This window comes from Mastigoproctus giganteus, chromosome 2 (assembly GCF_048544385.1).
Source record: "Mastigoproctus giganteus isolate SK-2022 chromosome 2, ASM4854438v1, whole genome shotgun sequence".
NCBI classification, from domain to species: Eukaryota; Metazoa; Arthropoda; class Arachnida; order Uropygi; family Thelyphonidae; genus Mastigoproctus; species Mastigoproctus giganteus.
Genome location: NC_143576.1, coordinates 74,193,795 through 74,208,399, shown reverse-complemented (window position 1 = coordinate 74,208,399; position 14,605 = coordinate 74,193,795). Strand labels below are relative to the sequence as shown.

General features: G+C 35.9%; 1 protein-coding gene across 2 annotated transcripts in view; it reads left to right on the top strand.

Annotated features, from left to right (window-relative positions):
• Positions 1 to 14,605, top strand: part of Frmd5 (FERM domain containing) — a 433,883-nt gene that overhangs the window by 13,539 nt on the left and 405,739 nt on the right. For both annotated transcript variants that reach the window (XM_090368524.1, XM_090368523.1), the window contains exon 2: positions 7,500 to 7,604. In XM_090368524.1, the coding sequence (XP_090224650.1) occupies positions 7,500 to 7,604 (105 nt within the window). The remainder of the gene's footprint in view (positions 1 to 7,499; positions 7,605 to 14,605) is intronic.

The following is a 14,605-nucleotide window of genomic DNA, read 5'->3' as shown; positions in this document are numbered from 1 at the left end:
TGAACCATCAATATCCAGTGGACCAATCTGATTCATCCCTTTCCTTCTCAAGTTCAAGTATGTAAAGAACTCTTTTCTGTTTTTCTTTGCATCCTTTGCCAAGGATTTTTCGTAGTCTGCCTTTGCCTGCCTAATCTCCTTTGTGACTTGGTTACAGACCAACTTATATCTACCATAGGCTTCCATGTCACCCATTAATTTGTATGTATCCCATGCATTTTTCTTCTCTGCCACATGTCTCATTAGTTCATCTGACAACCATTTAGGCCTAAACCTTGAACAATATTTCTTAGTTGGTATGTAAAGCCTGGTAGCCTCCAAGATTAGTTCCTTGAATGCTTCCCATTTTGAGTTTGCTGTTGGTAACATCATCAGTTGGTCCCACTGTAGAGAATTTAAATACTGTCTCAGACCATCATAGTCTCCTTTACGAAAACAAAAACCCTTCCCTTTACCTCTGATGGTAGTTACCTCCTTGAGTAAATCCCACTTCAACACACTGTGATCACTGCCACCTAGTGGTTCATTTATCTGCAGGTTCTTAATGCATGAAGAATCACTACTGATAATCAGATCAAGAGTATTGCTCCCTCTTGTTGCCTCACGAACATGCTGATGTAGAAAACAATCATCCAATAAATCCACAAAAGCCTTGCTAGTGTGCGAGTGACCAACCCAGAAATTCCAGTCAATATCTGGGAAATTAAAATCCCCCATTATAAGACTCTCTGATTTACTGGCCCACTCTATTTCCCTGTACAATATCTTATTATACTCATCAGAGTCATTAGGCCTATAGCACACTCCTACTCTCAATTTTGATTTCCCTATGCTTATGTCACACCAAACTGACTCGACACTGCCCTGTCCATCGATGTCGACTGGCTTCACTTCCTTGGACTTTATGTGTTTCTTAATTAATAGCATAACCCCTCCTCCCCTCCTGTCCTGTCTATCCTTTCTATACACATTGTATTCCCCAAATTCCAGTTCCGCATTACTTATATCTGTGTGACACCACGTCTCTGATATCCCAACAATATCTGCCTTTGATGTTTTGAGCAATACCTCAAATTCATCAAATTTATTTACCAAACTCCTAGCATTGGTGTACACGCAGGTATACATGCACCTGTTTCTATTCTTAGCTACCCTAACACAACCCATGTGTTTACTTGTACCGCAATGACTACCAGCAGTCTCTGAAATATCCTGCATCTTGTTTTTCAGACTTCTGCTCATTTCAATAGAAGCAGTGCAAGAATCACTTCCACCTCTGCCAGTGGCTACTGTTAATCTATTAGTCCTTGTATCCCCCCCCAATCATTGAATCTAAGTCAGTGTGATCTTTTGGGGGGGGGGGCAGTATGGGAGAAAAAGTGCCAGGCAACCTTCCTTTCAAACAGAAGAGCTGATTCAAAATATTAGCCAAAAAAATTTTTTTTTTGGCTGATGCTGTATAAGCATGTTTTCTGCATCATATGCCTCCACTAATGCTAAATTGTGACATGGAATGTTAACACTACTAACGAAACTGGTTGTTACTGGAAACCTCTCAGCTCACTGGACAATCTCTCTACTACCATCTGTTGGAGGAAGTTTGAACTATAACATGTCACTTCCCTTTATATTCAAATTTGTTGAACATGACTGCAACAAAACCAGGCTGGGAGCTTAATTGTCACACCTTTTTATGTTTGGCAGTATCTTCTGAATGTACCACTCCTTTTGCAACTAAACTAATATAAGAAATGAATTCAAGATGGTGGGTTTGTGGCAGAATCCTGCATGGTTAAAATGTGTAATATGTTATCACATGGGTTGTCTGTTTGTTTCCCTGTAGTTGCTATTTGCCATATTATTTTGATCTTAGCTGAGCAATGATCAAAGTAATATGGCAAGTAGCAACTACAGGGAAACAAACAAAGAACCCATATAATATATCATGTAAACAACAGTTCATTATTAACGTGAACATAAAATATCATGATGAAATAAACATCCTACATAATACTGCATTGTGAATAGCCAACACTTTGTTTTCAAATGCTGCCAGACATGCAAATTTTATTCTCATATCATTCAAATAAGATCTGACAAGTCTCATTGGCCTGTAATTTGCTTGAGGGATATCCTTCATTTTTCAGAGGTATGTACTTAACTGGGAGTAGTACAGCATTCTGAATGTTTGCTTTCAATTTTTTTTTTTTTTTTTTTTTTTTGCAGTGGATATAAATTGGATATAAAATGTCATAGTTCACAATGCATATTGTAAATATCATTTAATTAGATAGTATGAACCAGAGCTGTAATGCTCAATACATTCTACGTTGATATCAATATTTGTAAAATAATAAGAGAAGTTTACCTCAGTACAATACGTAGAACACTTCCATATGATACTCTCCAGCAATTAAAACGAAAATCTTACATTACAGTAAAAAAAAATTAATAATCAATTGAACACAATTAAAAGTCAATCTAACGCAATTAAAAATTAATTAAAAGAAATTTAACAAAAATTCAAAATGATTTTCCTTCCCGAAGCTGACAACGCTTTTTGACCGTATGTCATAAGGAATGAAAATTATCGATTAGGAGTGAGCATGAAACTTAAATAGGGATTATTTGTCACCCAACTTGTATATACTTGTTCAGAAGCCTGCGAGCGACAATGTGTTAGAATTCGCATGAATGTGTTTTGACCCTCCCGATAATGTATTAAATTTGTTAACATGTATTTTTTTATATATATTTCTGAAGCCTGTGCTTCCCGTCGCAAATCTGTGGAGGTTTTCAATACAGACCAATCACTAGGATGTAGAGAATTTTTTTTATTTGTCGCAAAATTTCTTAACCTGGGAAAGGTATTTTCGTTTATTAGAATACCGAGATCCTAACTAATGATATTAAGAGTAGGAGACTGGCGGAATTACTTAACAAGTACAGGTCACTGATTAAAAAAAGCCGTGAATTAGGGTTGAATTTGAAAGTGTCTGCAATTCTGCCCAGACATGATAGGAGGGAGTATATGATGAGAGCCCTGTCAATCAAAGATTGTGCAGGCTCAAGGGGTAGAATTTTTTTCAGCCTGGTCTGTACTTGTTAACAGGAGAGACTGCTTCTACAGGGATGGGATACACTTAAATAGAAAGGGTGCAAGAATGTTTGCTGATGCTATCGAGGCAGTGTTAGGAGGGTCGGAAAACTGCTAGATTGGGGGATACAAGGACTAATAGATAAGGACTAACAGTAGCCACTGGCAGAGGAGAAAGTGATTCTTGCACTGCTTCTATTGGAATGAGCAGCAGCCTGGAAAATAAGATGCAGGATATTTCAGAGACTGCTGGGAATCATTGGGGTACAAGTAAACACATGGGGTGTGTTAGGGTGGCTAAGAGGAAGAGCAGGTGCATGTATACTTGCGTGTACACCAATGCTAGGAGTCTAGTAAATAAATTTGATGAATTTGAGATATTGCTCAAAACATCAAAGGCAGATATTGTTGGGATTTCAGAGACATGGTGTCACACAGATATAAGAAATGCAGAACTGGAATTTGGAGAGTACAATGTCTACAGAAAGGATAGACAGGATAGGAAGGAAGGAGGGGTTATGATATTAGTTAAGAAACACATAAAATCCAAGGAAGTGAAGCCAGTTGACATCGCTGGACAGTGCAATGTCGAGTCAGTATGGTGTGACATAAGCATTGGGAGATCAAAATTGAGAGTAGGAATGTGCTATAGGCCTAATGACTCTGATGAGTATAATAAGAAACTGTACAGAGAAATAGAGTGGGCCAGTAAATCAGAGAGTCTTATAATGGGAGATTTTAATTTCCCAGATATTGACTGGAATTTGGGGGCTGGTTAATCACACACTAGCAAGGCTTTTGTGGATTTATTGGATGATTGTTTTCTACATCAGCATGTTCAGGAGGAATACTCTTGATTTGATTATCAGCAGTGATTCTTCATGCATTAAGAATCTGCAGATATATGAACCACTAGGTGGCAGTGATCACAGTGTTCTGAAGTGGGATTTACTCAAAGAGGTAACTACCATTAGGGGTAAAGGGAAGGGGTATTGCTTTCGTAAAGGCGACTACGATGGACTGAGACAGTATTTAAATTCTATACAGTGGGATCAACTGATGATATTACCAACAGCAAATTCAAAATGGGAAGCATTCAAAGAACTTGTCTTGGAAGCTACTAGGCTTTACATACCAACTAAGAAATATTGTTCAAGGTTTAGGCCTAAATGGATCAGATGAACTAATGAGGCATATGGCATAGAAGAAAAATGCATGGGATACATACAAATTAACACATGACACAGAAGCCTATGATAGATACAAGTTGATCTGTAACCAAGTTACAAAGGAGGTTAGGCAGGCGAAGGCAGATTACGAGAAATCCTTGCCAAGGGATGTGAAGAAAAACAGCAAAGAGTTCTTTACTTATGTAAACTCTAGAAGGAAGGGGATGAATCAGATTGTTCCACTTGATATCGATGGGTCAACTGTTGATGATCCTGCTCATGTATCTAACAAACTAAATGAATATTTTGCATCGACATTCACACGAGGAGTTATTCAGCGAGGGGAATGCCAGAGGTGCATTCAACTCTGGCAGTAAACTAGAGAATCTTGTAATAACTGAGAGTAAAGTGTAGGAGAAATTGTTGAAGATAAACACAAGAAAGGCACCTGGGGTGGATGGAATCTATCCAGTTATATTAAAGGAGGCAGCAAAGGAAGTAAGCAAACCCTTAGCCATAATTATGAGAGCTTCCTTGGACTCAGGGGAGGTACCCATGGACTGGAGATGTGCAAATGTGACCCCAATTCACAAAGGAGGATCAAAGGCTGACACAAGTAATTATAGACCTGTGAGTTTAACTTCTGTTCCCGGAAAATTAATGGAGGCACTGGTTAAAGAAGCACTGCAGGATCATCTAAACAAGACTTCAGTTATAGCTCGGACACAGCATGGTTTTGTTAAGGGGAAGTCTTGCCTGACCAATTTGATTGGATACTATGATGCAGTCACAAAAGAACTGGATGCAGGGAATAACTTTGATATTATATACTTGGATCTTAGAAAGGTTTTTGATACTGTTGCACATGGAAGACTGCTGCACAAATTGGAGCAGTGTGGCATTGGAGGCAAATTGCTGCTATGGATAAAGGGGTGGTTAAGGGGGAGAAGACAGAGTGGTAATCAATGGACACTGCTCATCGTGGACATTAGTCCACGATGAGCAGTGTGGAGTCCCTCAGGGTTCAGTATTGGGTCCTTTATTGTTTTCTGTATTTATAAATGATATTGATGATGGTTTATCAAGCTTAATGTCCAAGTTTGCAGACGATACGAAGGTTGGCATCGTTGTGAAGGCCACTACTGACACTATGCTGCTGCAATAGGATCTGGAAAGGTTGAGCAGATGGGCTGAGAGGTGGCAAATGAAGTTTAAAATTGACAAATGTAAAGTACTACATATGGGAAACAGCAACCCCAGAGCAATGTATCAACTCTGTGGTACTACACTGACAGTGGTAGGGAATGAAAGGGACCTAGGGGTGGTCGTGGAGGCAGATATGAAGTTCTCTGAACAGTGCAGACAGGCTGCAAGAGTAGCTCATGGTGTATTGTCAATGATATATAGGAATTTTTCTAGCAGTGATAAGGAGGTGATTATTCCCTTGTATAAGGCAATGGTCAGGCCACACCTAGAGTACTGTATACAGGCCTGGAGGCCTCATTTCAAGAAGGATGTAGAGCTGCTGGAACGAGTACAGTGAAGGGCAACAAGATTAGTGAATGGAACAAAGGGGGTGCTCTTACGAAGAAAGGCTTAAATTTTGCGAATTACAGTGTCTTGAGACTAGGCACCAGTGAGGTGATCTGATAGAGGTGTACAAAGCCTTGAATGGTTTGAGCATGCTCAGTGCTGATGGGATTCTTCCTCTTGCTCAGAATAATCACCTGAGAGGGCATAAATTTAAATTGAGGAAAGACATGTAGGAGAGATGTGCGGATATTTGCCTTTAGCCAGCGGGTGGTTGGTAGGTGGAACAGACTTCCATCCCTTGTCGTGGAAGTTGATAGCCTAAATAAGTTTAAGGCTCGGCTGGACAGGTATTTCGAACGAACAAAGGGGTGAAGTGGAAGCGGTTCTTTTTTATTTATTTATTTTACTTTAATGTTTTTTTGGCTGATGCTGCATAAGCTTGCTTTCTTGCATCAATGCCTCTACTAATGCTAAAAGTTTAACTATACTGCACGATGTGGCAAGTTTTAGTTACTTTGTGCCCGAAATTTTATGATTTAAATTGACCCTGGCAAACTTCGAAACAATGTTGTTTTGAAGGCAATATTTTAAAAAAGAAATGTGATAAATTTGTGCCAAGTAGATACTTGGCACAAAGTTACCATATTTCTTGGTGCAAAATTACAAAAAATGTTATTTTGCACTAAGCTGTTCAAGAAATCCCCCATAATTGTGTGTATCGATAAGTTATAACTGGAGAGAAAGGAAGTGAATGAAATAGTCAATAAGAGTTTTAAAAATGAATTTGATAGTAGGAACCAGAGCTGTAATGCTCAATACGTTCTACATTGATATCAATATTTGTAAAATAATAAGAGAAGTTTACCTCAATATAATACATAGAATTCTTCTGTATGATACTCTCCAGCAATTAAAATGAAAAAATCGAAAATCTTACATTACAGTAAAAAATAATTAAAAATTATTTTAATTTTTCTGAATTTTTGTTTTAATCAATACGCGGCCTCAGTTTGTGCTTCTCATTCAGCAGTGTCAGAATTAGCCTTTCATGCTGTTAACGAAAAACACTTTTTTATTTAACGTGGCCAAAATACTTAGTTTCCAACATAATTATACCAGACTATTAATTGCAGAAACTGTCAATTAAATTACATGAGAATTCTGTTAATATTCGCCTATTCGGTAATTTTCATTTCTGTGATCACAACATACGGTCAAAGCATTGTCAGCTTCAGGAAGGAAAATTGTTTTGCAATTTTTCGTTAAATTTCTTTTAATTAATTTTAATTGCATTAGTGATTTTTAATTGTGTTCATTTGGATTTTTAATTATTTTTGATTGTTTTCAATTGATTTTTAATTATTTTTTACTGTAATGTAATATTTTCGATTTTTTTCATTTTAATTGCTGGAGAGTACTTCTCTTATTATTTTAAAAATATCATTTAATTGCACTACACAAATTTCATGTCTTCTTTAAAACACCTGTTATCATTAATAAGCAAGTACTTCTTGAACATTCTACTTAGAGGACACGCAAGATAAAATGTATTCTGAAAATCACCTTGAGTTATGGTTATAGAAAAAGTATCTAATTGTAATATATAATGTATCTGATTAAAAAACAATGTTATAACTTTATACAAAATTTATGATCATGCTAAGTTTGTTCTCTAATTTTTCTCTCCCTGTCCTCCTAAGTATGACCAAAAAGGTCAGTATCTTCTTGATTATGTTTGCAACGCACTGAATTTACTAGAGAAGGATTATTTTGGACTTCGGTATGTGGATTCTCATAAACAAAGAGTAAGTAGTTTACATATTTTTTGTGTATGCATTGAACTGAATTACTTAGATTGATATTAATCCACCTTCCTCTCGGTGCCACACTGATGAATTAACTAGTAGTGAATTGTTTAACTAATAAATAGTTTATAACACAATGTTAAATTTAATTCAGTCGAATTAAAGTTGCGGTACTAAAAGTGCATTTTACATTTTTACACACACACACACACACACACACACACACACACACACACACACACACACACACACACACATGGTGGGCTATTTTACTGAGAAATAAGTTGTGCAATTTAAATCTTGAAGTAAATTTCAATGCTTTATAAGTATTAAGTTGAGTTGTTATTGAAATTGAATTGTTCAAACTGTTGAGCAAGTGTGTGACATACAAATGAATTTTTCAAAATGAAGTTCAAATTGTTCAGCGGTTTATTCATGGTAAATTACATCTCTTCTTGAAAAATGGCAAAAGGTCCATGTATACTTGGTACCCTGCTACTTTTCTTTTTTGACATGTACAGGGTCAGTTAAATGGCATTGGGCTCTATCTTGCTTATTTTTAGGTTTAAGGTATTTGTTGTTTGACTTTTTTTGCAATATTTGGGCAGAAATTTTTGAACTTGTTAAAATTGGACTATATATTATTTAAATTTTGATTTTTTTAATTAAAATTTTGCCCTAATCAGCTTTTTCTCTCAGTGGCAAAGTTATTCTCTATTTAGTTTAGTCTGGAAATGTACTCACTGTCCTCAAATGAGTGTAAACTATTTTATGAAATAAAACAATAAATGAATAAATTTCAATACTCGTCATATCCTGCAGAGATGTGACAAACTGTCAAATGTGGGTGTATTGTTTTTGTTCATCACTGTTTTGTTCATTACATCACTGTTTTTGTTAATTATATAAAGTTGGTTTACATTTCCATCGTCTCTCACCTGCAGGTAGCTCCTGCATGCTGAGAGACAAGATGGAGCTGGTTGCTGGCCATACAGTGGATATCTGGGATCAAGGAGCTGTTTTTTTTTTTTTTTTTTCCTTTTTTCATGCTGTTAACATTTCATTCTGATGGATGGGCATTACCCATCAATTTGTAATGGTAATTAAGCAGCATTGGCCTGAGGCATATGGTCACTAATTTACAATTCTGATTTAGTAGACAGTAGCATGTCAGGATCTCACCCAGACAGGGCTGGTTTGGCACCCCATTTAGTTGATGCAAACCTCTGGAGGATATTGTTTTGGCCTGCAACTTTTAGTCTTTTTTTTTTTTCTATGTGCCATTTAAAGGTAAGTATGCGATCCAGTGTTGACACTCAGGTAGACTGAGCATTTATCAAAATTAAGCTGAATGCCATTCCAAGAGTTGTTCAGCAGCCTGTTAGTATCCTTGTTTTTAAGGTGGAACAAGCTGAGTTCTGTTTGGATTTGCTTGCAAGGCATTATTATGATGGTACTCACCAGTGTTGATTAAAGCTTTAGTCAGTGTTTTCATTGGTTTGAAAATCTTTAGCTTGATTGATGAGTGCTGTCATCTGCATACGAAGAGCTCTGGGTTCCTAGAAAAATGGGCTGGTTGTTTATATAATGTTAAAGAGCAAAGGAGCTAGAATGGCCGGAATTCTAGTCCAGGTAAATAGGCTTGTGATGACTTTTGCCATTTTATTGATTTAATTGTCGTATTATGTATTATATTGTACTCTATAAGTAGGGTTGTCAGGTTTTCCAAAAAAAAAAAAAAAAAAAGGAAGATTTTTGTCGATAAAATCAGTTTTAAAAAATACAAGAAAATTCAAATTGTCTGATATTTTAATTGTACTTATTTTGACATTTTGCCCTTTTTAACAATTGTTTATCCTGTTTTACATACTGAAGTAACTCTTTACTGTAAGAGATTCATTGCAATCTGCAACTCTGCCTCGATTAATTCTTGGTGACATCTGTTTCCGACATCTGTCAACTTCAATTTCATTAACGAAAACACCCTTTCTACTACAGCATTTGAGCCAGGAATACTTAACAAATATCCTACTATTCTACTGATATTGGATACATTTTCTTCACTGTACATTTGATTGTACAGTGAACCAATTGTAAAGGGTGGGGGTACATTTTATTTTTAACTATTTACGTGAAACTTAGGATAATTGGGGCAGCCACTTAATCGGGCCAAAATCCACTAGTCCCGATGTGTCTCAAATTACCGGAATGGACTGTACTTAATTTCTTCTGTTTCCAGAGAAAAGTTTATTAACTTAGAACACTTATTTTTCTCACTGAATCTGTTTTTTTTCCTAGGTATTGCAATAGATTTGAATAAAAATCACATTTCTCAACAATCTTTTTCCATTTGCATTGGAGTAACTTTTTCAAAAATTGCATTGCAGAATTTCCGAAGTATTGATCCTGGATTCTTTGATTTATTTTATTTCTGGTCATTGTTGTTGATTCGTATGAATCCGTAATACTCAAGTCACTTTTATCAAGAATTTTAGTAGTAACATCTAGCAATTCTCCAATATTGACAAAAAAGTTAAACCACTTGCAATTTTATTTCTGAATCTGTATCCTCACTTTGAAATAATTTGAGAAAAATTTGGGGCAATCATCAGTACTTTGGAAATAGCTCTTAATAGCAGGCCAGTTTTGAAATAATCTTTTGACAGCTGGTGTTAAAGACAACCATCTCATTGGTACGTGGCATAATAATTTAGACCAGTCCAGCTCCACAAAGTCAAAAAATGATTCTAAGTTTTTCCTTCTTTTACCCGATAGAAAAAAAAAATTGTAAGTTTTCAATATGTTTTCTATATTTACTTCAAAACTGTTACAAGCATATTTCATGGCATTATGCAATATATGGCTAGCACAATTAGCTTTAACAATATCGGCATTACTTGCCTTTAACAACTGAAGAACAGTGATATTTTCCAAAATTTACATCTGCATTATCAGCAATGTATGCAGAAATATATTTTTGGTTAAGGTGAAAAGCCTCAAGCTTTTCTAACAACATTTTAGATATAGAAAAATAACTGTTTCATCAGCCTTTTCAACAATGTCTAGCAATTTATTTTCTGTACATTTAGTAGGATCAAAATATCTAATGCATATGGGAAAAAGCTTTCTGTTGCCCTTGTTTGAAGCATCTGTAGCAACACAAAAGAACTGACTGCATTTAGTTGGATCATTAAGAATGTCCACAAAGTCTTCTACACTTTTAGGAGCTAGAACATTTTTAACTAACAGTTCTGATTTTGTTCTTCCACAACAGTTTTTTTGCAATATCAGAATCGTGGAATAAGGATGATGCCAGTTTGTTACCACAGTCCAAACTATTATAACTATGATTATGTTTCACATTGTGGTATATTAACCCTGGTTCACATGCTGTCACACTGTCGTATTTTGGTTTTTTAAAACTAACAAAATACTTTGATAACTTGTTTACACCCACATTTCCCTTTTCTTTTTGCTGATGCCATTTGTATTGTGCATGCTGCTTAATGTTGAATTGATCACCATGACATAGAAAAATTCTTGTTGCACAATTTGCAGTAGGCACGATCCTCTGAAGAACCTGGGGCCATCCATGCAAAAGCTTCTTCCCACTTCTTTAAGTAGACTTGCTTATACTGCGATTTCTTGGGAGGAGCATTGGGAGGACTAATGGACTGCGATTCTTTATACATTCTATCAAAAATTATTCAATGGCAATCTAAAAATAATAAAAATAAAAAAAATTTAATAGTAAAAGTTGCACAAATATCAACTATTGAGTGTCAGCTTAAACAATGTATTTCAAATGTGGAGAGAATTAAATTAACAGTATATAATAATATGTTAATCTTACCTGATCAACAATAATCCAAAGCCCATATCTATGTATCACTGCATCTAGGCTCTTGCTGTCAATTTGAGAAAGAAAGAACTATTAAGAAAAATAATGCACACAAGTGTTTTTGTATTTAAAAATACTAATAATAGTGCACAATGTACATTAAATTTCTATAAAGTTCAATATTCCTTACTATAACTTATTAACAACTTTGCATTTCAACATGTAATAAACTACATTGCATCCTTCTCCCACATGATGGACAATGAATGTGAAAGAACAATATGTTCCACAACTTCTTCTTTCTTCCACCTTTCTCATGGTAGGCAACTGTTGAAAAAACATTGTTGCCAACAGTTTTTGAATAGGTGCAGCATCATCTGATGGTTGTGTTAGCAACCAACTTTTAATTATATTTACCAGGACGTTTAAAACATGATTTTAATCGTAAAAAAAGGAAGAAACCTACTTGCAGGAAAATTAAAAACGTAAACAGTAAAATCAACCAAAAAAAAACGTAACGCTTATGGGAAAAACGTAGGATCTGGCAATCCTATCTATAAGTAGTTTTATAGTCCTAATCACACTGGTTATTTTATTTTTAATTTAGCTAGAGGTTTTGTAAGTTACTACTTAATGTACGTAGAACCTTTTGTTTCATTCCAAATCTTGCTGCCATTGTTATAGTTATAGAGCAAGTATAGTTATATAGGGCAATTCAAATTTTTTAATTGTGGTAAATGGGAAGTTCGAATCCATTAGGTTGGAGTTAGTTGAATAATTTTGTTATATATTATAATTAAGTTATAACTCCAAATCTCTTGTTGGGCATATATTCTTTGTGTTTAGCTAAGGATATAACTAATTTAATATTGTGATCATTAAGGAATAGTGTAACATATATTCCGAACTTAGTACAAGGTATAATGTAAAACTAGATAGCAGTAATATGTATCACTGCATCTAGGAATCTATTAGTTAGTGTAGTAGTGTCAATTAGTTAAGGAAATTTATTAATCTTATTAATTTTCGTTGTTAATCAATTAATTGTATTCAAACAGAAATCATACCCCAGAGTAGAACAGCAAAGCAATGGGCACAAAGTAGCTGGAGTGCTGTGACTCAGGGGAGAGCCGAAAGGGCGATTCTCCAATGCATCACAGCCTCAAAAGATATGCAACTTCTGAAATTTTTGTGGATCGTTCTGTAATAGGATGTGATCTAGCCAAAGACGATTTCTTTTTGTGTGCTGGGTGTGAAGAAAAATCTTTTTGAGTGTCAAGAAATTAGGTTTGATGGGCCCTCATTTTAACTCCTTCGAGGTAGATGCCCTCGAAGGAATTAAAATGAGGGCCCATCAAGCTCTCAGCTGCTAAACTCAGTGCCAGAGCTCACTCTTGTGCATCAAGCAATACAGTGGCAATCTCCAGGACAGAATGCACTGGTCTCACAGGAGTTAATTATTGTTAAGGAGACTGAATATATTATGCAAAAAGGATAGGTGGAATAGGACCAGGGTATGTCTGCCAGGGACAAAAGTTGTAGAGCAGATATCATCTTTTAAGGGCACAAAGGGTGATATCGTTGTACACATTTGCACTAATGACATTAAGAATAGGAGATCCACAGATCCTACTTAACAAGTACAGGTCAATGTTGAAAAAAAGTTGCGAGTTAGGGTTGAATTTGAAAGTGTCTACAATTCTGCCCAGACACAATAGAAGGAAGTATATGACGATAGCCTTGTCAGTCAGTTTGACTCAGGAGAGATTGTGCAAGACTCGTGGGGTAGTTTTTCTCAATGTAGTCTGTGCTTGTTAACAGGAGAGACAGCAGTAATATTTGCTGAGACTGTGAAGACAGTGATAGGTGGTTTGGAAAACTGCTAGCACGGGGGGATTCACAGACTAAAAGGTTAACAGTAGCCGCAAGCAGAGGTGAAAGTGATTCTTGCACTGCTTCTTTTAGAATGAGCAGCAGCCTGGAATGCAAACTGCTGGGGATTTCAAGAACTGGTGGGAGTCATCATGGAAAATGCTTGGGCTGTGTTAGGGTAACTAAGAGTAAGAGCATAAGCATGTCTACTCGCATGTACACCAATGTTAGAAGTATAGTAAATAAATTTGAAGTGCTGGTCAAAACATTAAAAGCAAATATTGTTGGGATATCAGAGATGTGGCGTAACACAGTATAAGAAGCGGAGAAATGGAATTTGGGGAGTACAATGTATAGACAGGATAGGAAGGACAGAAAAGATAGACAGGAAAGGAAGGGAGGAGTGGTTATGCTGTTAGTTAAGAAACACATACAATCTAAGGAAGTGCAAAGTTGACAAGTATGAACAGTGTAATGTTAGGTCAGTTTGGTGTGAGACTGGGAAAGCAAAATTGAGTGTAGGAGTGTGATATTATAGGCTTAATGACTGATGAGTACAATGAACAATTGTGCAGAAAAATAGTGGATCAGTAAATCAGAATGTCTTATAATGGGGGATTTTAACTTTCCAGATATTGACTGGAACTTGTAAATTGGTCACTCATGCACTAGCAATACTTTTGTGGATTTATTAGATGATTATTTTCTACAGCAGCATGTTCAAGAGGCAACCAGAGGGAGTACTCTTGATCTGATTATCAGCAGTGATTATTCATATATTAAGAATCTGCAGATCAAGGGACCACTAGGTTTCAGTAATTACAGTGTATTGATGTGGGATTTACTTAAAGATATTACTGCCGTCAGGGGTAAAGGGAAGAGATTTTGCTTCCATAAAAGTGACTACAGTGGTCTCAGACAGTTTTTAAATTATATACAGTGGAATCAACTGATGGTGTACCATCAGCAAATTTTAATTGGAAGCATTCAAAAAATTAATCTTGGAAGCCTACTATGCTTTTCATACCAACGAAGAAATGCTGTTCAAGGCCTAAATGGATATCAGGTGAACTAATGAGGCTTGTGGCAGAGAATAAAAGTGCATGAGATGCATATAAATTTTCATTTGACACAGAAGCCTATGTGAGAAGTCAAGTGACAAAGGAGGTTAGGCAAGCGAAGCCAAGTTAAGAGAAATCTTTGACAAAGGATGCAAAGAAAAACAACAGACTCTTCTTTACTTACATAAATTCTAGAACGAAGATTAGTCCACTTGATATTTATGGTT